Below are 22475 nucleotides of genomic sequence, written 5' to 3' on the forward strand. Positions count from 1 at the left end.
ATTATAGAAACAAAAAGAATAGATCTACGACTCCTCCCTCATTCCAACTAAAATACACCCAGCCGCCATCATCGCCGCCCCAATCCACCACAACCCGCCCAACTTCTCCCGGAAAACAATCATCCCCAGCATTGCGGTGACAAAGAAATTCGCCGACGTGTTGGTGATAGACACCTTCGTCGTCGAGGGAGACGCGGTCAGCGCGCGGGTGAAGAGGGCCCACATGATGACATTGCAGAGAACGTTTAGGCCCAGACAGATCTATAAGGATTAGCTACAAGATACCTTTATAATTGCAAGATGTTTAGAAGGGAAGGGGGGTGGACGTACACCTCTAACTACCAACTCCAGGAAAGCATTCTCGTCGTTGGAGGTGAAGATGTGGAGGATGGCTCTTGTGATGGCGGAGGTTTGGTCGTCGGTTGTTCTGGGTACAGTCAGTATCCTTTTTTCATGTTTATCTTGAAAGCTGAGATATTTAAAAATCGATATATATATATCGATTTGATTAATCATCAGTTGAAGCAATTCAAACATACAATTTGGCGAATAGTCCATTAAAGGCGGCAAAGGCACCGCTGGCTATGGCGAGGATAATCCAGCGCGATTTGGTTGTTTGCGTTGTTGGTTGATTCATTATTGTTCTTGCTCAATTGAAATATTTAAAAGCAAAGACAATCTTTCTTTGTATTTCAAGACCTAGATTAGGCTGGATGGGGATGTTGGTTGATGGGATGTTGATACTTGATAGTGAAGGGGGCCCGAAGCCCGTGATGGGGATTCTTGGCTTGCCAAGTGCGGATTAGAGTGCATCAAGTACTCTTCAAGACTCCATAGTTTCGTCTCACCCGACTACGTACCATGATTTTACGAAGTTTGGGTTTATAATTAAGCGGTTGTGTTTATATGCCATGCTATTCATTGATCTGATAATTAATGTATATAACTGAATCACGCTTAACACCATGTATGCAATGGCAGATATATCGCCATCTATGGCGAGAGTCTTTGGATGCGCCACTTAAACACTGACTCTTCTGTGCCCTGCACCCTCACATACCTGAATCTATCATGCAGTCGACTCCGTCTGCCTTGCCAGAACTCGACGGATTCTGGTACCAAACGCACGCCACCCCAGAACGGAGGAAGAGGGATCTTCTCCACACCCTCGAAACGCGCTTCCATGTCTTTGACCCGCTGCTCGAGCATAGCACGGCCATCCTCCCGATCGATCTCATCAATGTCTGCTGGAACATCCGGACAGCCAGATTCGAGAATCGGGTTACCGTGGCCACCGGCAGCGGCAGCCTGACTCTTTCGTCGGTGTTCAACCAGAGAGTCTTCTTCTGCTGTCCAAAGAACCTTACTCTGCCAGCTAGCCCACGCACCAATCTGACTTCCTCGCTCTCTTGTCCGCCAGTACATTTCGCTTTCTTCGCGGCTAAGTGGCTCAAGCAAACCCTCAATCCGTACCTGACGTTCCAGAGGCGACCAGCAAAACGTTAACGCAGCCCACTTATTACCCTGGTCCAACCCTTCCACAACGACCTCATCCTCTCCAGGAATCGGCATAGAGCCAAGTTCCCCATAACCGTCCGCGGAGGACCCAAATACTTGTCCACCTTTTCCTTCTCGACTACCCCAGTTACTGTATACCACCCAGCCCCTCTCGTCCAATTCCTTGAGATACACGACACGAGCACTGACACGACCAGAAGGCAACGACGCCGTAGCTAATGTGCAGGTCTCCGGCGCTGAGGACGGCGCATGCCGAGGGTCACGGAACCAAGAATTGAATTGGTGTAGAGGGTTCGCCGGGTGCATTTGGGAGATGGTAAGCGGGGGATTGCTCACGAATTGATGCGCACGAGCTGGGTGGGTAAGGATCTGGGTCTCCATGACTGAATCGGGGGTTGATGTATCTGATCGAATAGCCTCTTGGACCAGACGAGAGGTAGGAGGAGCCGCTGTTGTTGGTGCAGGAGCCGAAGGGTCTGAGGTTTCGGTGGCTGTGATTTTGAGATCTGGTGTTGCTTCGATATCACCGGGGGCAACTGAGGGGGAGTCATTAGCTTGTCAAACTTGTTGTCCGTTCAGAGGATAAAGCGTACAGATCAACTTTTTTGGGCGTCGAGCTTCGAGGTTTTCATGTGCTCCCTCCCCCAGACTGATGTCTGAGCTGGGTTTGTCGTCAGCCAATGGTCTTTCTGTTGTCATTGAGAATGATCGCCACGAATTGTGGTGGTGGGGATTATGATGACTTCGAGAGACCGACTGGATGCGACGTAGAAACGAATGAGAGAATGAAGGCAGACGAAGAGGAAGCATCAAAAACACAGCAAAGATGTGAATGCAATCTGATCTAAAAGATTCCTCGCTCTAGTAATAGCAATGGTGTTCTGATAGGATTGAGGAGAGGAAGTTCTGACGAGGAAGAATGCGGAGGAATAGCGGGGTTCGCAGATGACTGTCGGAGACGCTTGGGTTCGGAATTGTCACACCACCAGAGCAACCCATGCATCACAAGGTGACGATGATTGTTTTATGAAGTTGTTTTCTAATCTTGAATAGAATGGATGAATGCGAATTGCCAGAACAGAATGATGCTACGAAGCATTACACAATCTACATGGATGCAAAAAAAATCCTCATTATTTCTTGGTTTTTATTAGATCTTTTCAAGCCAGCTTTCCTGTAAAGTACAGGACAAGCAATGACTTGTATATCACAGCGTCAAGGAAGATGAATGGTGACCATCCATCTTGTGACTGCCGGAAGAGGAGTTGGGAGGTTCTATAAACATAGGAAAGAATATAAAAAAACCATAAAACATCAGACGTGGTATACATGCGCCATTATTATTGAACTTTTCAACAAACGCCTTGCCCCGCTCGCTGGATGCAACATATACAAAAGAAAAAGAACAACAATAAACCGAAACCCACTGTAACTCAATGTTGCCCCCCAAATGCCCATGCAGAGCCATCAGGCTGGAAATAGCCAGAAGAAAGGGTCCAGCCCTGGTGACAAATGTAAAGACATTAGAACAAATATTTTCGGGTCAAAAAGTTTTCAATCCGGTGAAATGAGAATGGAAGGCAACATTATAGTAGAATAATAGAGCACTTTAGATAGCAGCCACTGATGCAGTGCCAACAAGATCGAGAATCTTACAGGCCACGGCAGTGGGGTATCCACGAGACATCATCTCCTGCACAGTGCGAGATGCACCCTCACGGTCTTCAGATGTCAGGAATGCACGAGTCATGGCCTCGTAGGTACTGGGCTCCCGCTTGTTGATACCAACACTGTCATAGATAGCCTTGGCGTTGGCAACATTGCCTTCTGCGGCCCATCCGTGGATCAGAGTGTTGGCAATGTAAGCAGTCATCTCAACCCGGCGAGCAGCCATGTCCTTGACAATGGCATCAGAGTCGGCCACACGACGGTTGGCCACCATAGCCTCAAGGAGAGCCTGGTAAAGACAAGGCTGAAGGCGCACCTTGGAGTTCGACACAACGGAGTTGAAGACCTCGAGGGCGGCATCCATGTCGTGCATCACACAGCCCTTGGCATGGATCAGCGATGCATAGTGAACGGCTTCAGGCTGCTGTCCAGAAGCTTTAATGGCTTCGAGCACCTTGTCGGCCGCAGCCATGTCCACTGGCTCCAATGAGGCATGTGCATCGATGAGAAGCTTGTAGGTGTGCATAGTAGGCTTGATGTTGCGGGCCTGCATACGCTCGTAGTAAGCCAGGACCTTGCTGCGATCACGCTTGGTGTTGAGGAAGTACTGAATCATCGAGTTGTAAGGAGCTGGTCGGGGCTTGTAGTTAGGCATGGACTCCATCTCTTCGAACATTTCTTCGGCGAAGCGCTCATCACTAACTCGGCAAAGTGCGTTCACGATGGTTCCATAGGTAACACTGGTTGGTCGAACACTGTTGGCACGCATCTCCGCGAAGTACAGGAGGCAGTCATCGATACGGCGGGCCTTGCCAAGCTTGCCGATAAGTGCGTTGTACAAGAATGAAGTCGGCTCCACACCCTCTGCAACAGCACGGTGGAAGATCTTGAGAGCTTCTGTCGCCTCGTCGAAAGTCTTGGTAGACTCCTTAAGGGTGGTAATGTACAGACCGAAAGTGTTGGCCGATGGAGCAGAACCGAGCTCTAGGAGCTCCTGGTGGTATTTGGCAGCAAGGCTGCGGTCACCAAGGGTCAGACAGGCAGCCACCATGGCGTCCAGGATAGATACCCAGCCATATTTAACAGCATTGTGCTGAGGAGTAAGAGGCACATCACGGCGGGCCATGCCCAAAATCTCATGAACCAGATCGACACGGTTATTCTTGGCGGCGGCAGTGATCAGCTTAGCGTAGGTGATGTAACGAGGGTGACGGCCGATGCGGCGCATGTTCTTCACACGAGCCAATGCGTCATTGAGATGAGACTCTGGCCGACCGCTAGTGCTCTCCAACTCTTCAGCGATGATCGCCGATCCGCGGAAGTCGGTGGCATATGCGTACGGATCAAATGAGTCTTCGCTCGAAACCGGTGTGAGGACAGAAGAGTCCGATACCGGAGTGCGGCGGTCAGACAGGAAGGATGAGGGGCTCGATGTCAACTTAAGGTAGTCGTGCCATCTCTTGACCATATCGGGCCGGCTGTTGAACAGCATCGCAACTGCTTGATCAATCAGACCAGTAGTGAAGGCATCCATTGAAAGACCTGTAGACAAAGCAACGTCGAGCATGTGGGAGAAGCGGATCGGATGGGAGACATCAAACGGCATGGTGCTGTTGTTGACGAGCATACCGGCCTGAACCTGAAGAGCGAGGGTAAGGTCACGAGGGTTGAGTTGGGAAACACTCATTGGGCCAAGGCTGGCGACAGCGTGCTCCGCGACTGGGGACACCAGACCCCCATTCTCCACCATGGACCAAAGGAGATTCATAGCAGCTTGAGGAGGGATGATGGCCGCCGTTTGCATGAGAATACGACCGACAAGATGGAGGGCTTCGTTAATCTGCTCGCGGATGGGAGCCAGGAGGAGATTGTTGGGAGAGGCATTGCGGATCCGAGCAAACATATTGCGGGCCTCCAGCAGGCCTTCGTCGATCTGACCACTCTTGAGCAGGGCAACCGAATACATAACGGTCGGTTGGACCATTTCCGGGGTTGCCTGACCCACGCTGGTTAGCATCAACCAAAATGGCCGGGCGGCCGACACATTTCCTTGTCGCACATGCAACGCCAACATAGAAATGGCAGGGCGCTGGCGAATATTGGCTTCAGTAGGTAAGAGGTCGTATGCTTCGGATGCTGTTTGGAGGTTTCCGGCATCCGCCGCAGTGATGCAGATCTGCGACATGGCATGATCGAGAGCATTATCGTGGAGTCGGGTCTTGGCTTGTTCAAGGGCCTTGCTGTGCTCACCCGAGCGGAGAGAGTGCTGCACCAAGCCATTTTCGACAATTGCTGATTCCACGATTCCTTTGCGGGCTTCAGAGTTTTCCACATCGTCGAACGAGGACCGAATCCGCTCGAGGAAACGGAGAGCACCCTCCTCGTTACCACAAGAGAGATAAGCTCGAACCAAGGCAGCGTAGACTTGGCCATCCAAGCGCTGGACGATGCTGAATACTCCATTGTCATCTGAGATGGCAAGTGTCTTGTATTCATTGTAGCATTCAACAGCACTTGTCAGGTCGCCAGCAGACGCGAATGCATTGATCATTGATGGGAAAATGGAAGCGTGCGGTGTGACCTTCTGCATTTCCATATGGGCGTAAATGCGGATCATGTCCTCAACCTGACCTTCTTCAGCGCAAGCGGTGATAAGACGGCTGTACATGTCGAGCGAGAAGACGAGATCAACATGGCGGGTAGTGGCAGTGTTGAAAAGCTTGACGGCAATGGCGAGAGAGTTATCCTCGGCGAGGATGTCACGCTCCAACTCACTAGATTGCAACATAAACTTGCCCGGTTCTTCCATCCCGCCATAGCGAATTCTCTCCTGCTCCAGTGCTGACTTGGCCGTGATGTTGTCGTGTGCGCGAGTCACAAACAGTTGAACCAACGTCTGGTAGGTTTCCTCGTTGGGAATCACCTTGCGACGAAGCATATCGGAGTAGACATCGAGTGCCTTGGGGATGGCATGAGAGACATCGGTATGAAGTCTGACTGCCGCCAGGAGCAAGGCATTGTAGGCACCAACAGTCGGAGTGAAACCATCTCTAAGCAGGGCCTCAAAAGCAGCTGGAATTTCGGCATACTTTTTGTTGGAAGCCAACTGAACGACACGATCCGAACCAGCTTTTGCCTGGTCCGTAACCACATCGGAAACAGCCAACTCGTCTTCGGTGAGCTCGGGGAAAGGTTCGACACCAGCGTTGTCCTTCGCCTCCGAAGCCTCTTCTGCTTGAGCTTGTTCCTCCTGTATTTGAATCTCTCGGGCCACTGCCTCCTCCACCTTGGCACTAACATCTTCGTTCGCGGCGGCCTTGGTGAGATGAGGCGATTCGCGGAAATCGGGGTGAGAGTCAGGCGATTCACCGCTATTTTCCGTAGCGGCTTCCTCACCGGACTTTGGTTTCCAGCCAATTCTTCTGTTGAACTGGAACTGCTTCCAGTCACTGTCATCACCAGTCTGCTGGGCATGCTGCCATGCGGCGTAGTAGGCCGCTAATCCAAAATCTCCCGAGCCGGAGCCCTGACTGGCCTTGGCGCCAGCACCAGACGACGAGCTTGACGGTTGGAAAACATTTTGTAGTTGGGTTGTCCGAGAAAATTTGGCGGACTGGTTGGCGAGTTGATTGAAGGTAGTCGAGGACGCGTACGAGGTTTGCGACGCGGCGACTACCGACTGAGCATAGCCATGAGTAAAGGCTTTTGTGAAACTCTGACGCGCGAGGTGAGTAAATGGTTTGAAGACCATTTATCTAGCGGGTGACCTCTTCAGAGTGAAGAGGCAATGCTGTAGAGGTCAGTATGAGACGAGTCGGAGAGAAAAGAACATGTGGCATGCATTACCTTGCAATCACAATGATGTAAAATATGCAGGTTCATTTGACGACAGACGGTCGCCAAAAGAACGCGCTAATATGAGGGATGGGAGGGAAGAGAAAAAAAAAAAATGTGTGAGTTTTGAATGAGATGACAAGAGGATGGATGTCTCAGTAAAAAAGAGGAAACGATCGATATTTCAGAACAGGCGAGAATGATCTATCGCGCACTTTTTTTTTTTGGAATGCAATGGATTGGATGGATGTACGCCGACCAATCCCAAACAAGCTAGTGTAGATCCCACACCGCACTTTACCTGTTTGGTCGAGGGGAGATGCAGTGATTATGCGACTGATTATTATTATGATTGAGAAGAGTGAATCGACTCTCTGGGGGAGAAAGCTACAAATACAGGTGAATAGCCGCAGAGAAAACTGCTCAAGGAGGCTGTGTAATCAAGATGAATCATTGCACGAAAAATCATCGTTAAAAAACTCCTCCTGAACCCGCAAGGAACCAAGAACCAAGATACCAACGTCAGCAGAAGGGAAGCCTTCGAGAAGTTGCGACGATGGAGGGATCAGGTGGTCTCGGGCCTCCCGGGGAGTAGTGGCCAATCAGCGCCCGTAGACCACTAGGGCGAAGGGAATAATAGGGACTGCGGGGCGTCCGGAACTCCGGGTTCCTGGCCGTGGGCGGTGGGCTCCCCTGTCGTTGGCTCTGAGTCACGCTGGCTTTCCGGCTCTTTTTCTTCCTGGCATCTCCGCTGGCCGGAGTTTGGCGCTGGGTCCGATGGCCGGTTCTCCGATAGTCCGGAGGCCGAGGGTAGTAGTAGCTTGGTAGTTGGTAGGCTATATGGCTGCCTGAGGACAAAACATTGTGTTGACAGAAGATGATATATCATCATGGAAATGACGAGTGTAGCATATGTACCGCTTATCACCCGTGAATCCTTTTATTCCATCTCATGTACTCGAGGGAGTACAAAGGTACTTGATCTAATCAATTCTCCTGCTAGGGACCCTTGGAATCATACGGTGGTGACATCAAGCTGCCTTACTAGGGTGTGTTTTACACTCTGTAGTCATCCTTTCGAGTAACACTCTTCAATGCTTTTCCCCTGAAAGTGTCATTGATCATCATGGTCAGCATCTCACGTATGCCGTACATGGCTATATCTTCACAACGTCCAGTCGTTTCTCCAACTTATCAGCGCTTACCGTGATGATTGCTTGGCATCGACTCTATCAGCCACACCCAGAACCGCAGCCACACCATCGTGATGGAAGCTTCAACCAAAGCGCCTGCTTTAAAGATGGTCGTTCGTCATTGCTTACTAGAGCCTCGCCTGTTGACCACCAATTCCCCTCCTATTTATTGATAATTTTCAAATACATTCATTTCATCCTGTGTGCTGTTGTCTCGTCTCTACAATCTACATCCCATTCTTCAGTGGCATCTACCCACTTGCCTTGATCTACCCCACTTAGCATTGTACTACACCGAGCTGGACATCAACAACTGGGGAAGAACTGATTGATTTCCTCCACTATCGTGTGCCAGCACTCAACCACGCTCTAACTTGACAAAACTAAGCCTTGACAGTATGTATCTCCACCAACATTCATAATTGATTGTTGGATTTACAGACATCAACATGCCTGGTCGTGAATTTACTTACCAGTTTTCAACCCCTCAGCGCCTTGATTAGACTTCGGGATTCGATCCCCAAAACATCTGGAACCATCATATCTCAGTCAATCAAATTCGAGGTCTTTAAGTGATCGTCATGTCCGGTCAAATCCCCACAGCAACAGCCCTGTCCGCCCCAGGCAAGGTCCTTTTGACAGGAGGCTACCTCGTTCTTGACCGCAACTACACAGGCACGGTCTTTGCTCTTGACGCCAGAATCCATGCTATCGTTGAGCAGCAGAAAAAGACACCGTCAGATGCCGCTGACAAGGAGAACGAAGACACGGTTACTGTTCGTTCACCTCAGTTTGTCGATGCCATCTGGGATTATAGCGTGCACCGATGTGAAAATGGTGGTGGGGTGAGGGTCCAGCAGAAAGGCAATGGGTAATATTTTTTTTGATTCTGTACTTTTGAGTGCCATGCCATCTAATTGACTATAGACCACGGAATCCCTTTGTCGAAACCTCTTTGAACTACGCCTTGACCTATATCGGCTACGTCGCTGATTCCAAGGCCTTCGGATCGTTGTCCATTACTATTCTCGCAGACAATGACTACTATTCCGAAACTGCTTTCTCTAAAGATGCCGGGTCTCAAGGTCGGTTCGTGAACTTTGGCGTCCCACTGCACGAGGCGCACAAGACAGGTCTTGGCTCTTCAGCTGCTTTGGTCACTGCTTTGGTATCTTCCCTGGTCATCCATCGTACCATGCAACCTGATGACATCGGTGCTGGCCGCGATAAACTTCATAACTTAGCTCAGGCAGCCCACTGTGCAGCGCAGGGTAAGGTCGGTTCCGGATTCGATGTTGCTGCAGCAATCTACGGGTCTTGTTTGTACCGTCGCTTCTCTCCTTCCATCCTAGAGTCAATTGGCGACGCGGGCTCCCCTGGGTTCGAAGAGCGATTGTTCGCTGTCGTGGAAGATGCCGACCCTCAGCATCCCTGGGATACCGAATGTGTGGATTTCGGTATGAGACTTCCTCGAGGCATGCAGATGGTTTTGTGCGATGTCGATTGCGGGTCGCACTCCCCGTCTATGGTCAAGAAGATTCAGGAATGGCGAAAGCAAAACCAGAAGGAGGCGGATGAGCTCTGGGTGGCCCTTCAAACGAACAACGAAAACCTCCGTTTGGAGCTGAAGCGGCTGGCGCAAAGCTCCGATGCGGCCGCGTCTGGGGACTATACTGACGTCCGCACTTACATCCAACGCTCGCGCGCCTACATCCAGACGATGACCCGCAAGTCAAACGTCCCGATTGAGCCGATTGTACAGACCGAGCTTCTAGATGCTGTGTCCGCGATCGATGGAGTGGTTGGAGGCGTGGTCCCTGGCGCGGGTGGATACGATGCCATTGTGCTCCTTATCCAGGACAAGCCCGAAGTGATCCAACGACTGAACACTCTGTTTGAGAACTGGACGAGCAAGGTGGAAGACGACTTTGGAGGGAAGATTGACACGGTCCGACTCCTTGGCGTGCGACATGGGTCGGAAGGAGTGAAGAACGAAATGCTTGAGCAGTATAATGGCTGGGTATAAAGAAAAAAAAAGGCGCAGCAACCTTTTTTCAGCGGTGACAGCAAGACATACCATGAAGGGTTTGGAATTAGACTGTGGAACTGGATTGACAGGCAGCATGGTACTACAGCCACTCGTTGTGCTGTATCATTAGCCCTAACGTTGAGTATGTAGCAGGTTCTCCCTTCAGGGATGTGGAGCGCATGATAATAATAATATATAGTATGTGTTGAGACATGTATATCGAGCCCCCTGCATATGCGACTTTCCAGAGAGAGCTGGGGATGCGAGCAGCTACTTGGAAAACTCGAAATGATAGTCTCATTCAAGTTTTCAACAAGCATCGAAACATGCAGAAATTGCGGTGCGCCGTTTGCTGGTGTGTTTCGGAGGGAAATAAAACAAACCGCCATCTGACTCGTACTTCTTTGTTCGCCTTCTAAGCATTGTAAATTGGACCAGAGCGAATTTTCAATGAATCGAAAGTGTGCATTTGATCTGCGGATCTTGTTTGATGGCCTATTGGTGGTGAGCTGAGTATCTATCTATCTTCACCCCCTCTCTTCATGAATCATACGACGAGAACAAACCGATAGATATCTTAAAAGCCGGGAGAGAGTTGGCAACTAGCTAGCTATGTACATACCCCTCGACAGAGTCAGAAATCAAGGCAACCAAGGTGAAGATCCCATAATCCTGCAGTAATAGTGCATGCAGCCTGTCTCTTTGTCCTCTACTGTAGGTGCAGCAGTGGCAATCCATCCTGTGGTCAGTCCAAAGGTGGTGATGATGGGCGCTGGTTCTCCGCATGCGACCATGATCAACATGGGAAATCAATCAAGGGCACGATACTCTCGGTCTGCACGCGGGGCTATGTGTTTATGATGATGACGAAGAGGAGGAGGAAGTAGATATTAGCTTCCTATTCTAGCCAGCTCTGTAGAGAGCAAATAAATCATCTTGTAGGAGAACGAGGGCGAGTCGCAGCTAGACTGGAGCACGACCCAGACTTGTGCTCATCAGAGTTCCGACACTCTCAGAACTGCCAACGAGAAACCAACGCAAACCAAGCCCAACGGCTCTCCCCAGATTTCTTGTCGTTCTTGTCGCTTTTTTCTAACTATTGTTCTTTTTCTTATTTATTTTCTCCGTCGCTTCGTTTTCTTTATTCTTTGTTATTGTCGCGGTGTTTTTTGCCGGGTTGTCCTCTCTCTCCTCTCTCCATCAGAGAAGGTTTAATTTCCTCCAGTTATTTCGCCCCCCCTTTTCATTTCCAGCTTCACCAAATTCTTGATTCTCCTCTTCAACTGCTCCTCTCCTTTCGCAAGGCTCATCTCTTCCCTCCACTTTCCCCTCATATCGATCCCGGTCGTTTCTCACCCGCCCCCAGCGACTGCGCCGCCTCCAGCCTCGGAGGGAAAAGCTTTAAACAACCACGTCTCGTTCTATCTCACACCATCCTGATATCCTGGTCTTTCCCACCCTGCCAATCCTGACTCCGCTACAACACCTCTTTATCCTCATCATCTGAATCCAGATCAATTGTGAGTCGGCGATTAGAATTTCATTCGACATGTCTACTAGCGACCAACCGGGCCCGGGCCTATCTGGCATCGCCGACCCTTCTGCACCCGCATCAACTGGATCCCCCCACGAACAGTCACAACAACCACAGCCCGCTCCTGTTTCATCGTCAGAAACCGCCCAGACACATAACTCCCCTGCTCAGACTGAGGACACCCAGCGAGGCCAGACAACGGCCGATGCGAAGCCGGAAGACGGTGGCGAAAGCACTACTCCAGTAGCACCGGCCGCCCCCGCCCAAGCTAAAGATACGGAAGCTGCTGCTGCTCCGGTCCCATCGCCAAACAATGTATCTCAACTAGAATCAGAAGAGCCTAAGGTCGTCGCGCCCGCTGCTGCTCAGTCAGCGTCGGAAGAGCCATCGGATGCTACTGCGAAGGAAGCAGATGAGGACCCTGGACCGTCGTTGGTGATTACACTCCTTTTAATCACCGGTTCAAGGCATCCATTCAAGATCGATGGGAGATACCTTCGGAAACAATCTGTTAATGTCGAAAACCATGATCCTTTTCTTATGAGTGTTTACACACTGAAAGAGTTGATCTGGAGAGAATGGCGATCAGGTAAGAATGCCGCACTTCTGGAATTTAGCCTGGGGGGTTTTCTGGCGTGGCTTGGTATGATTGGGAGGACGCTAACATGGATTTGTCATTGTAGACTGGGAACAACGTCCGACGTCACCTAGCTCGATTCGATTGATTTCGTTTGGCAAGCTATTGGAAGATAAAGCTCCTTTATCAGGTATGTATTTATCTGTACCATGTGACATATCGATGAACGGATATGCTAACTAGCTTGCGATCAGACTCCAAATTCAGTCGGGACGCCCCCAACGTGGTGCATATGACCGTGAAGCCTCAGGAGCTCGTTGATGAAGAAGACGCCAAAGGAGCCAAGACGCAATACACTAGGGAGCGGGAAGCCAGTGAGCGCAGCCCCAGCTGCCGGTGCGTCATTCTATAAGCGAAGTATTTTGTGCATATAGAAGGCACGCGTCATATACGGCTCTAGCCCCGAACTTCCCTCGTCATTTATCACATATTTTTGCCCTTTGCCTTTGTTGCAGAAGAGGCTCCACCATTTGGACCATAATGTGTTGGATCTGGTGATCTTGCATATCGTTGCTTTTTCTATTTCTATTGGTTAGAGTTTTCACCCGCCACTGTCTATTTGCCTTGATGCAGGATATCTGGCTTTCGATATGGTTAACCATACGCTTGGGACGGCGTTGTCGACTTTACTCTTTTTTTTCCGGCGCTCAGGCATCTGCGGTGTCTCTGAGTGTATTCCTTGATTTGGTTGTCTTTCTGCTTGCATAACCGCTAGGTTGGTTTGATGGTCGTTTTTTTTCGAGTCCCTCATCTCCCGTTATATATACCCTATTTCTTTTTATCTCTTTTTTTACCCTCTGGGCTTTGTCTACTGGCTTGTTTGTCCCCATATTTGCGAACCACTTCTCTGCAATCTATCTGGTCCAACCAAACTCAAACCCTTTCTCTATCACATTGGAAAGCCTGGATATGCATTACCCACCTGGTACAAAGTACCACCAAGGATATCCTCTTAGAAGCTTTTTTGCCTTGGACATTTTAGGGCTTGCTACCTTGGCTTCCCAATTGGATGGAAGGGTTTACTCTCCTTTCATTTTGCTTTCCTTTCTCTCTTATCTAAGGCTCGACCCACTTTTCTTTTCGTCTCAAGTACATATATTCCATTATTTCTTGTTCCTCTCTTTTTTGATTAATCTTTTTCGGGTGCACATTCCTTGCACAATAGGTGAATTTATGAGAGGTTGGTAGCGGAGGTGATGTATAAATGAAATAAATGGACATATCATATTGCTTATGCTGACTGAGTGCATTGGATTTTGTTACGTTTATTAGCTTGAAATGCTTTGTGAGTTAATCAGGCAATGTCGTGATTGATAAATTCGCCATCTTTAACACCAGACTGGATGAGGTCTTTCACAACTATAATACATCCAATTCCGTAAATATCAACTCATGAATCCGTTACGCAGCTCGATAAAGTATGAGAGTCGATTCTAGTTTGGAAATCACTCTAGGTTGTATCTGCGTCTGATATCGGGTGTAGAACCACTGAAGCATAACAGTGAAGTCGTATGAAGAAAGGCATGACATAAATGAAATAAATTACCATTCCATCCGCAATCTCTTCTCCATTTCATCGTGGAAGGCGGGGGGTTCCCTGAACTCGTCTCCTGCAGAATAAATCAGCACCGACAATATAAAGCAAGTATATTGGAAGCGTAAGAAATACGTACCTTGGAAAACATCCTCCCACCCGAGCTCTGTGTCCCTACCACCGAGAGTCAAGATATCCTCATGCACATTTCCTCCGGGGGAGCCACCCAGCAGAGCGGGTCTGAACGAGCCATCTCGGACAAGCTTCAATTCCATACCACGACGCACGGGCTCGGCGATACCGTACACCCGGCGCAGAGACTCCATCTTCATCGCATCCTGGGTGCTGCGCCAGGCGTGGAGGCGGGCCTCAAGGGGATGTGCCGAGGTTGTTGCGGCGTTGGCGTTCGAGGATGGGGGACCGGTAGGGGCGGGGAGGGTGATGTTGTTGCGGAGGGTGTCGGGGAGACCTGGGGCGGAGGGGGCGCCTTTGGATGGGTAGGGGAGAGAGATGGGGATCTGTTGGCGGGTGGTTGTGTTGGAGGTTTGGGTACGGTGGTTGGTGGGGGGAGCGATGCGGAGAGACTGCGTTGGTTCTTGTTAGTTATAGGATTCTTGGATAGTGGTTGGATATGGAGTGAGTGATGAGACTGAGGTCACATACCATTATGACGGTGGGGATTTAAGGTGAAGATACTCTGAGAAAGAAGAGGGAAATGAGAGATCTATCAAGAAGCCTCCTTGGTTCTAGCCACAGGAAAGCCAATGAGAATAATGGAGGAAGCAGGTGGATAGATGATAAAAGAGGATGAATTGAAGCCGGAGGTCTGCTGGCAAGGTAGCTCTGATAGAGCAAGTCAGGCTGCCAGAGCGGCGCGTCCAGCTTCTCCGACACCGCAAGCTGACCACTTGCGCAGAACCCTCATGTCAGCAAAAAATGATCACGTGTAATCCATACCAGGAAATTATCCTGAATAGTTACCAATTGAAGCCGCAGAACAAGCTGGTTCGCAGCCCCATCCCACCATCTCATAGTGACAATGCCGCCATTCATCTCCTCCCTCGCCCTCCGCACGCTGCGGACTATTGTCCAACGCCCATCTCTCCCCGCAGCTCTCCCTGTCAAGTCCAAGCCTTCGTGCTTCATTCCCCGGTTCCAGCCCGTCCTCCGCACACCCACCGCGATCACCGCCGCAAGACTGTCCGCAGCCCCTTCTATCCGTCAATTCTCGACCTCTCCCTTCCGCCAAGCTACCTACAACCAAGTCAAGCGAGGATGCCGTGTCTCGCAGCGTGCGCGCCGATCCCGGTCTCCGGCTCTCATTGACCGATCGCAGATGAAGGGTGTCTGCCTTAAAACTGGTATCACAAAGCCCAAGAAGCCCAACTCTGGTGAGAGAAAGACTGCCAGAGTACGCTTGAGCAGTGGCAAGGTCATCACTGCATACATCCCCGGTGAAGGTGGGTTTTTCCATATCATTTCGTGTTCGGTCTGAGCACTGGGAGACCAGGAATGATAACAATTATTGCAGGTCACAATGTTCAGCAGCACAGTGTCGTTCTCGTTCGTGGTGGCAGAGCTCCGGATTGCCCTGGTGTGAAATACCACTTGGTTCGTGGAGCTATGGATTTGGTACGTATCGATCATTCTATAGTTGAATCATTCCGGATCTCATTACTGACATACTTACAGGGTGGTGTGTCCAACCGTTTGACTGCCCGATCGAAGTACGGAACAAAGAAGCCCAAGAGAGATTAGATATAACTAATGTATTTGGATTTCTGGTTGATGCTGGGCATGGATTGAGGGAAGAGGGTTGAAGCTGTTTTTTTTTTTTATATACTACTGTACTATCTATCCACTCGGGACATTGCGTTCTTCAGTTCTCTTGCAATGGGTTATCGTCATTAATTTTCGTTCTTAAACCGTCATGTACATTTACGAAGCGTACTTTGTTTGAAACAAGTCAATCGGCTTTTTTTTTTTTTTTTTTTTCCCCTGATATAAATAACCATATTAAAAAAAAATGATGGCCCATGATTCAAAAGTGTCACAAACGCCATATAATACTAACACATGTAAGTGAAGCCCTAAACGCTATAAAGTGGGTAAGAAATGACGAAAGCTTGTCAACAATAATTCTGAACATGGCATCCAGATCGCAACTCAAGATGCCATTCAGAAAGCCCGAAAATGCGCGGGATACGCCTCTCATTCCAAAATTATTCCTCACGGACTGGGTAATGCTTCGCTTTGGATTTGCTAACATTAACGTCTGCCGAGGAAAATTTGCGCCCTTCTAATAACCCTTTCTCGGAGTTGGCTACACGTAGCAAAAACGATGCATCCGGCTATAATAAAGAATAGGCAGATATTTCTGACAACGGTCAGTCACGACTCATCTTGGTATCCCTTGGGCTTTTGGAGTTTGTTGAATTCGAAGAATTTTGATGTGCCTGGAATTTGTGAATTAGCACATTCCTGAAACAGGATGCAAAGACTGCTTACATGAGTATCCTTTCCAGTCAAAGTTGTCACTGGGGTTGCAGTGGCACTTCAGGTCCAATCTTGTCTGCTCACCAGTCGGGCAATGGGTGAAGGGAACATGGTAGTAGGCAATCTCGTTAAAGAAATGAATCTCTTCCTTATTCAGCAGCAATCCGGCCGCAATGGAATGAACAGGAGCATCGCCCCAGCGTTCATAGAAGAAACCGCCGTCCTTGTCAAGAGCGTCGAAATAATCAAGGTATTGCTGGGACCTCAGCCATTCCAGACTTCCAACCTCGAAATTCGACCACTGCGCATTGGAAGGTTTTGGTTAGCAATCGCGCCTAGCACTAGAAGGTAGATGCTTACAAAGTGACATTTATTGTACGTCTCGCCTCCATCGTCACTCAGGAAGCCCATTGAGTTTTGCTCAGCGATATGTTCTGGGTGCTTGCTCATGAAACTCTTCACGCTGTCCCAAAGAGTTGGGATGGTCTCATAGTATTCGTACAGACTCAGGACGAAGCTGTACTTCTTGTTGTTCTCCTTCATAAACCGGAAGGGGTCAAACCCAACGTCGCAAAACAGTTTAATGCTGGGCTCCACCCGCCAGTAGTATTCGTAGTTCAGCATCAATGGGTGGCGGAAGAAGAAGCCCGACTCATAACGGCACATGTGTCGATAGCTCTCAGAGTCACCATAGATGATCTTCTTCTGACCCATTTCCTCCCGAGCCTTCTTCGCCTTGTCTAGATCGATCCAGTCAGGGTAGGACCAGTGCTCCCTAGGAATAAGACCGTAATGTGTGTTTCCAGAGACCAGGGCCGATGTGAGCTTCTTGAAGTCGTCATCAAACTCCTTGTCGTTCAAGAAGACCCAGTCATAGTGATAATCACGGTTGAAGCGGTCCTCGACCTGTCGAATAGACTCCGCAATGTCCCAGATATCTGAATTGCGGGCCAATGTCACAAATGTCGCATTCACACGACCAGTAGGAGCGCCAACGTTCGCCGAACCGGGCTGCTTGGCTGGAGCGGCATTGTTGAAAGAGGAGGATTCAGGTGATTTCGACGCCTCCTTATAGGTACTCGGATTCAGCCTGGAACCAATGTTCTCGGGGATGGGAATAGCGGATCTCGAGAAGAAGAAGAAAACCGTCAATGCCTATGCGCAGCGTTTGGGGGTTAGCGACAGACTCCACAGCTATTTAACGGCATCAGGACGCAAAGCAACTCACCAAGACGGCAAAAAGAATGTATCGCACATATCTCGCCGGCGTAGACGCCATGATGCTGAAAACCGTTTACCGTGACAAGCACGGGCGAGATAGGAGGGGACGAAGGCGATCAGGGAAGCAGGCTGAGGAAGAGGCCAGGTGAGACAAAGTCGTCGGAAATACCACCCAGTCAAGTCAGCAACATTCGTGATTTCCCAACCACCCAAGGAGGGGAATCAGAGAAGAAATACTAAAGGTGAGCCCAAATGAGATGGGTGTAAAAAGAGTGATTTGTAAAAAAATGGCAAGTTCAAAAAATTGGACACATGGTCTGGTGGTAGATTATTACGAAGAGAGTACCTATTAGAACCGCTTGGCCACGCGTGCAAGCGCACCGCTTTCAGCCCCGTTCGCCTCTTGCACCGGAAGGAATACAATTCCTGGAGGCGAGATGGCAAATCCGGGGTCCGACTACAGGCAGATCATCGTTATGATGTTGGAGCAGTACTATCATCCCCATTCCATCATATTTGTCTAAATCTATAACTAGAACGAGGGTCTTAACGTCCACTGCACGGGGTTCAGCGTTAAATGCGACGATCAATCTGCCATTCCTTGGCATTGGGGCAATAGGCAGTATCACGTACTCCAAAGCAGGTATAGATGTTGTTTCAAAAATAGCAATAAATAGTTTAAATCGTGTTTCAAACATTCTTCATTTTATTCGGAAATTTAATACCAAATGGTCTTGTCAGTTTGACATTCTGTAGCGTAGCGCAGGACTTGCTGCCTCAGGCACCACACTAGCTTACCTTAGCGGGTGATATCAGACCGGCTGTGAACTTCATCCCGCACCACAATAATGCTGTGATCTCCTCCCTCCCCCACATCATCCAACTCTCTGCTGAAGATGTCCTTCTTTGGCTTTGATATCACCCTACCCAGGGACCGTGATCCCTCGGGTGATAAGCGGGGTATTTTCGAAGCCCCAGACCCTTTTGCCGAAGTCGCTCGCGCCAGAGTGGAAGGACACTATGCCGACGACGATGATGCGTGAGGAACTTCCCTTTCCTCAATTCTTCAATGGAAGAAAACCACATACACTGGGCACTTGTCACTGACATACTACCTCTGCAGAATTGATTTCGAGGATACCTATGATGGTCTAGGTGACCAGCTCAATGATGAACAAGATGCCTTCAACGACGACACGTTTGGTGATGAGTTCGAAGCTGCCCCCGTGGGTAAGGACTTTGATTTCTTCGGAAGGACGGCGCAGGTTGCGGATGCAATGGGCGAGGAGCAAGTTCGCTACAGCTTACAACACCCTCAGCCGCCCGCTGCTGTTCATGCGGGTCCTGCGACAGAAATCGCTGTCGAGACCGTTGAAACGACCCCCGCCACCCAAAAGCCGAAACGGTCAGGATATGAAAAATACCAGGACCCAGGTTATATTCCTGACCTGCAGGCCAAGTCCAGTGTTTGGGGTACGCAGAAGAAGCCTGCTGCTGCTACTGTTGACCCGGCCATTCCAATGGCATCGCAAGCCAAGAGGATGATGAGTCTGGAGGAAGTGGAAGCGCAGATCCGGAACCAGGGAATGCCCCCAGGACTTGCTCAGCCTCCAGTATCGCTACCGCTGCCGATTACAGAACCATCCCATCCTCTTCAACGAGCCCAGCAGTTTCCTGGGATCCCCGAAGGCTTCCCGCTGCCACCTGAATTCTTGCAAGCTCAGTTTGCCAAAGGTGTTCCGCCAGCTCAGCTTCTGCCCCATCAGCCGGTGGTACCAGAGCCGTATCCTCTTCCTGCGCATGCGCCTCCGACCGCGCCTTTGCACCTCTTGCAGAATGCCAACATCCCTCAGCATATGCCTCCTCCCCCACAGCGTCATGTGCCACGGCAGCAGCAGCCTCCACCACAAGCTATGCGGGGCCAAAACAGCCCGCTTCCGCTTATCACCAATCCTCAACAGTTGTTGCATCTGTCAGAAGAACAACGCATGGCATACTTGTTGGAGGATGCCAAACGTGCGAAGCGTAACCACAAGATTTTCCTCTTGTCCAAGGGCAACGGATTGATGACCCCACAGGATAAGAACTTTATCACGCGAATCCAGCTGCAGCAGCTTGTGGCAGCCGCCGGAAATGTTGCAGACTCGGATTCCGAGGCTGTCCTGGCGGAGGATTTCTACTACCAAGTCTACAGTCAAATCCGTGGCGCTCCTCGTCAGCATCCTCACCAGCCACTCGGTCATTTTGCACAGACTTACCTGCTTCAGACGGGCAACCGCCTTAGTGGCCATGGTCCTCGAAGGCAGTTCCAGAGCGCGGACAACCACATGCAGCGCATGAAGCAGCAAGTCCAGCGTGCTGTTGAGGCTGCCAAACTGAAGCCCAAGAACAAGCAGCTCATCATCGAAGGCAGCTTGGGTAAGATCTCTTTCAGTAACGCGAAGACCCCTAAGCCGATGCTCAGCATCAAGCGCCCTGAGAGCTCAGAGGGCACAAAGGCCGCTAAGAAGCCACACACTGATTTGAGTTTGAGTGACCGAAAATCCATTTTGACCAACCTTGAGCATGTTTATAGCACGCTCATGGAGATGGAAGATATGGAGCGCACGATGCCCCCTCCACCAGATGAGAATGACCCCGAGGCTATCCAAGAGCACATGGAATGGCGACAGAAGATCCGCTCGCTTAACCAGAAACTTTGGCAAGGGCTCAAGGTCATGGAGCCCATTGTTCCCAACTCCAACACACCCCACCCCTTCATCGCATTTCTGTCTTACCCCAAGGGCAAGAAAGCCATCCCGCGTATCTTCCGCCATATCGACCAGGAACAGCGAATCACCATTCTTACTATGATCGTTGTCCACCTGGACACTTTGGACGTTGTTCGACGCGCCCAGACTGTGCCTGGTGAGATGCAGCCGTCTCTGCCAGTACGGGAAGCCATTGAACTTTTCTCGCAAGCTGTCATGCCGAGTCTCTTGGGCTATGTTAACGAAGCACCATTCAACGTTATTATTGGACTTCTGGGGCTTGTCATTGCCCAAACTCATGTGCAGACTGTGGCCAAAACCCGGATTGGTCTGGGCATCCTGACCATGCTACTCAGTCGCGCGGAGATCGTTAAAGAAGCTGGACAGGCCACAGAGCGGGATTGGCAGCAGTGGGTTGAAAAGTTCAACGTGCTGTTTGACACTCTTGAGCCGACCTTTGCCGATATTTTCCCGAGCTCAATCAATGCTGGAGATGATATGTATGTGTGGCAGTTCTTGGCGGCGATTGGTATCGGAGCCAGCCCAGAACAACAACAACGCTTGGTGATTGCAGTAAAGTGAGTTTTCATTCATCTATGTGTCAATCATTTTAAAATATACTAATGCCTCGACAGGGATCGTGTGATGGAGACGGTGACTTACAGCAAGACGCTTCCAGCCGATATGGCCAGCCAGCGACTTAACAATGTCAACCTCTTCATGCGTGCCATTGGCCTTGACGTCGAACTCCTTGGTTAGAACGGAGAGACAAACAGTGTCTCATAATTATGCCTGAATGGCCGACTTCTACTACTCCTGGGGCAAGGCATGGGCGATATTCCATGCTGGAGAGAAAGAAGACCTGCCCATTCATCCCGGGCCACGTCCGAATTGGAACTTGCGCGACACACTACTTGTCTGTCCATCTATAAAATATGTGTGATTAGCAGACCTTTTCTGTCACGGGGGGCTATTATCTCGGAAAGACGAGACAACCGGAGGGAAGAGGAAGTAATGACTGGCCGAAAAGCCAGTTATTCAAGTGGCTCGTTGAAATCAAAGATGGGGGATACGATAAAAGCCAACGACTTTTGTTTTAATTTTCTTTTCGACCAACAAAATTGCTACTGGAGAATTAAGTGATGTACTCTTATGATCTCTACCCCGTACTCCGCGATATCTGGTGCTCTTTGTGGTTGTGACCACGATGCTTTATTTTTTATTTTTTATTCTTATCTTTATTTTTTTATGATTACCCGTTTCACTTCTTATCCATAGAGCCAATCTGTACATTTTCCGCTCTCACTTGCAATTATTATTGGGCCTGATTGTTATGTAGTAGATCTTCAGGACCAATGCTGATCTGAAATGTAACAATTTGATTGTTCGAATGATGATTATCCGAAAGCAGCCATACACAATAGCAGCGCAACCACAATGCGATACGCGTTCAGCAGAGGCTAAAACATCGTGCTCACAACATTAAATGACGCCTGTCAGGAGTTCAATTTAAAACGAAGATGAGCAATCCTCGGAACGCTGCCATTCAGCTCCCTTGGTTTGCCGGTCCACTTCACAAGCTGAGAAGTGGAACTCGACCCGCCCAGGGTCGAAACTCAGTCGAAAGGGACACCTGGTCAGTAGTTCAGGTGCTAGCAGGAGCGGTGGATGGGGCCATCTGGGCTTTCTGGATGGATCGTCAAGTCGTCATGGTGGTGATTGCATATGATAGGCAGTAGGCAACCCAAGGTTATCACCGCGGTGGCACGTTTGGGCTTGAGACGCACAGGCGGCACATGCTTGACTGGCTGCTGCGGAAAGATCCCAGACATGCAGCTGCATTAACATGCAACCATCTGTATGCGTATCTCTGTCAGGGTAAATGCAGAGGGCAAATTGGTGGATGATCGATCATCCTATTAGTCTGTTTTGCTGGGCCGCCGGGATGACGATCAGCGACAAAAAGAAAGCAAGAAAGTGGACGAACGAAGGGGATTCTCTCAATTCAGGTAAAAGAAGACCCTGAGATCTCGTTCAGCTGTGAGGCTGTGAGCTGTCACT

The 22475-nt window shown here is 49.8% G+C and overlaps 10 protein-coding genes across 10 annotated transcripts; 4 read left to right on the forward strand and 6 right to left on the reverse strand.

The window, feature by feature from the left end:
* Positions 1 to 24: 24 nt before the first annotated feature.
* ASPWEDRAFT_170600 (uncharacterized protein) lies at positions 25 to 637 on the reverse strand (the record flags this gene model as incomplete). Its single annotated transcript, XM_040830651.1, has 3 exons — positions 25 to 261; positions 331 to 427; positions 540 to 637. The coding sequence occupies 3 exons, from the start codon at positions 635 to 637 to the stop codon at positions 25 to 27; spliced, it is 432 nt and encodes a 143-aa protein (XP_040690787.1).
* A 240-nt stretch (positions 638 to 877) lies between these two features.
* On the reverse strand, positions 878 to 2497 carry ASPWEDRAFT_38763 (pyridoxamine-phosphate oxidase PDX3). The gene is made up of 2 exons (XM_040834957.1): positions 2112 to 2497; positions 878 to 2054 (listed from the first exon to the last, which is right to left on the reverse strand). The coding sequence occupies exons 1-2, from the start codon at positions 2215 to 2217 to the stop codon at positions 994 to 996; spliced, it is 1167 nt and encodes a 388-aa protein (XP_040690788.1). The 5' UTR covers positions 2218 to 2497; the 3' UTR covers positions 878 to 993.
* Positions 2498 to 3127: 630 nt separating this feature from the next.
* On the reverse strand, positions 3128 to 6937 carry ASPWEDRAFT_50403 (pentatricopeptide repeat protein; the record flags this gene model as incomplete). The annotated part of the gene is made up of 1 exon (XM_040837430.1): positions 3128 to 6937. The coding sequence occupies one exon, from the start codon at positions 6935 to 6937 to the stop codon at positions 3128 to 3130; it is 3810 nt and encodes a 1269-aa protein (XP_040690789.1).
* Positions 6938 to 7542: 605 nt separating this feature from the next.
* Positions 7543 to 8283, reverse strand: ASPWEDRAFT_26526 (uncharacterized protein; the record flags this gene model as incomplete). Its single annotated transcript, XM_040832868.1, has 2 exons — positions 7543 to 7868; positions 8226 to 8283. 2 exons carry the CDS (start codon positions 8281 to 8283, stop codon positions 7543 to 7545), a joined length of 384 nt encoding a protein of 127 aa, XP_040690790.1.
* A 511-nt stretch (positions 8284 to 8794) lies between these two features.
* erg8 (phosphomevalonate kinase) lies at positions 8795 to 10239 on the forward strand (the record flags this gene model as incomplete). Its single annotated transcript, XM_040828013.1, has 2 exons — positions 8795 to 9084; positions 9141 to 10239. 2 exons carry the CDS (start codon positions 8795 to 8797, stop codon positions 10237 to 10239), a joined length of 1389 nt encoding a protein of 462 aa, XP_040690791.1.
* A 1171-nt stretch (positions 10240 to 11410) lies between these two features.
* Positions 11411 to 13044, forward strand: ASPWEDRAFT_439775 (uncharacterized protein). The gene is made up of 3 exons (XM_040836157.1): positions 11411 to 12365; positions 12460 to 12543; positions 12608 to 13044. Exons 1-3 carry the CDS (start codon positions 11792 to 11794, stop codon positions 12763 to 12765), a joined length of 816 nt encoding a protein of 271 aa, XP_040690792.1. The 5' UTR covers positions 11411 to 11791; the 3' UTR covers positions 12766 to 13044.
* Positions 13045 to 13778: 734 nt separating this feature from the next.
* Positions 13779 to 14787, reverse strand: ASPWEDRAFT_439546 (proteasome maturation protein). The gene is made up of 3 exons (XM_040836148.1): positions 14611 to 14787; positions 14087 to 14531; positions 13779 to 14023 (listed from the first exon to the last, which is right to left on the reverse strand). Exons 1-3 carry the CDS (start codon positions 14611 to 14613, stop codon positions 13956 to 13958), a joined length of 516 nt encoding a protein of 171 aa, XP_040690793.1. The 5' UTR covers positions 14614 to 14787; the 3' UTR covers positions 13779 to 13955.
* A 64-nt stretch (positions 14788 to 14851) lies between these two features.
* ASPWEDRAFT_439511 (mitochondrial 37S ribosomal protein uS12m) lies at positions 14852 to 15844 on the forward strand. Its single transcript, XM_040836147.1, has 4 exons — positions 14852 to 14893; positions 14944 to 15407; positions 15479 to 15579; positions 15640 to 15844. Exons 1-4 carry the CDS (start codon positions 14871 to 14873, stop codon positions 15703 to 15705), a joined length of 654 nt encoding a protein of 217 aa, XP_040690794.1. The 5' UTR covers positions 14852 to 14870; the 3' UTR covers positions 15706 to 15844.
* Positions 15845 to 15924: 80 nt separating this feature from the next.
* Positions 15925 to 18174, reverse strand: ASPWEDRAFT_38772 (glycosyltransferase family 15 protein). Its single transcript, XM_040834958.1, has 4 exons — positions 17672 to 18174; positions 16804 to 17598; positions 16456 to 16744; positions 15925 to 16403 (listed from the first exon to the last, which is right to left on the reverse strand). The coding sequence occupies exons 1-4, from the start codon at positions 17720 to 17722 to the stop codon at positions 16339 to 16341; spliced, it is 1200 nt and encodes a 399-aa protein (XP_040690795.1). The 5' UTR covers positions 17723 to 18174; the 3' UTR covers positions 15925 to 16338.
* Positions 18175 to 18560: 386 nt separating this feature from the next.
* Positions 18561 to 21173, forward strand: ASPWEDRAFT_107616 (deadenylation-dependent mRNA-decapping factor PAT1; the record flags this gene model as incomplete). Its single annotated transcript, XM_040827902.1, has 3 exons — positions 18561 to 18703; positions 18788 to 20992; positions 21050 to 21173. The coding sequence occupies 3 exons, from the start codon at positions 18561 to 18563 to the stop codon at positions 21171 to 21173; spliced, it is 2472 nt and encodes an 823-aa protein (XP_040690796.1).
* Positions 21174 to 22475: the final 1302 nt, after the last annotated feature.

Source organism: Aspergillus wentii (genome assembly GCF_001890725.1).
Source record: "Aspergillus wentii DTO 134E9 unplaced genomic scaffold ASPWEscaffold_3, whole genome shotgun sequence".
NCBI lineage: Eukaryota > Fungi > Ascomycota > Eurotiomycetes > Eurotiales > Aspergillaceae > Aspergillus > Aspergillus wentii.

Bases quoted from the DNA above. Each gene is read 5' to 3' on its own strand.
- ASPWEDRAFT_38772 (XM_040834958.1), bottom strand. From the start codon at position 17,722: ATGGCGTCTACGCCGGCGAGATATGTGCGATACATTCTTTTTGCCGTC. The intron at 17,599-17,671 runs GTGAGTTGCTTT...CGCTGCGCATAG, and splicing joins ACATTCTTTTTGCCGTCTTG to GCATTGACGGTTTTCTTCTT. The intron at 16,404-16,455 runs GTAAGCAGTCTT...CACAAATTCCAG, and splicing joins TGACTGGAAAGGATACTCAT to GCACATCAAAATTCTTCGAA.
- ASPWEDRAFT_38763 (XM_040834957.1), bottom strand. From the start codon at position 2,217: ATGACAACAGAAAGACCATTGGCTGACGACAAACCCAGCTCAGACATC. The intron at 2,055-2,111 runs GTACGCTTTATC...ACTCCCCCTCAG, and splicing joins ACGCCCAAAAAAGTTGATCT to TTGCCCCCGGTGATATCGAA.
- ASPWEDRAFT_439546 (XM_040836148.1), bottom strand. The intron at 14,024-14,086 runs GTACGTATTTCT...TTTATTCTGCAG, and splicing joins GTGGGAGGATGTTTTCCAAG to GAGACGAGTTCAGGGAACCC.
- ASPWEDRAFT_439511 (XM_040836147.1), top strand. From the start codon at position 14,871: ATGTCAGCAAAAAATGATCACGT. The intron at 14,894-14,943 runs GTAATCCATACC...TTGAAGCCGCAG, and splicing joins TCAGCAAAAAATGATCACGT to AACAAGCTGGTTCGCAGCCC. The intron at 15,408-15,478 runs GTGGGTTTTTCC...CAATTATTGCAG, and splicing joins TGCATACATCCCCGGTGAAG to GTCACAATGTTCAGCAGCAC.
- ASPWEDRAFT_439775 (XM_040836157.1), top strand. From the start codon at position 11,792: ATGTCTACTAGCGACCAACCGGGCCCGGGCCTATCTGGCATCGCCGAC. The intron at 12,366-12,459 runs GTAAGAATGCCG...TTGTCATTGTAG, and splicing joins CTGGAGAGAATGGCGATCAG to ACTGGGAACAACGTCCGACG. The intron at 12,544-12,607 runs GTATGTATTTAT...GCTTGCGATCAG, and splicing joins AGATAAAGCTCCTTTATCAG to ACTCCAAATTCAGTCGGGAC.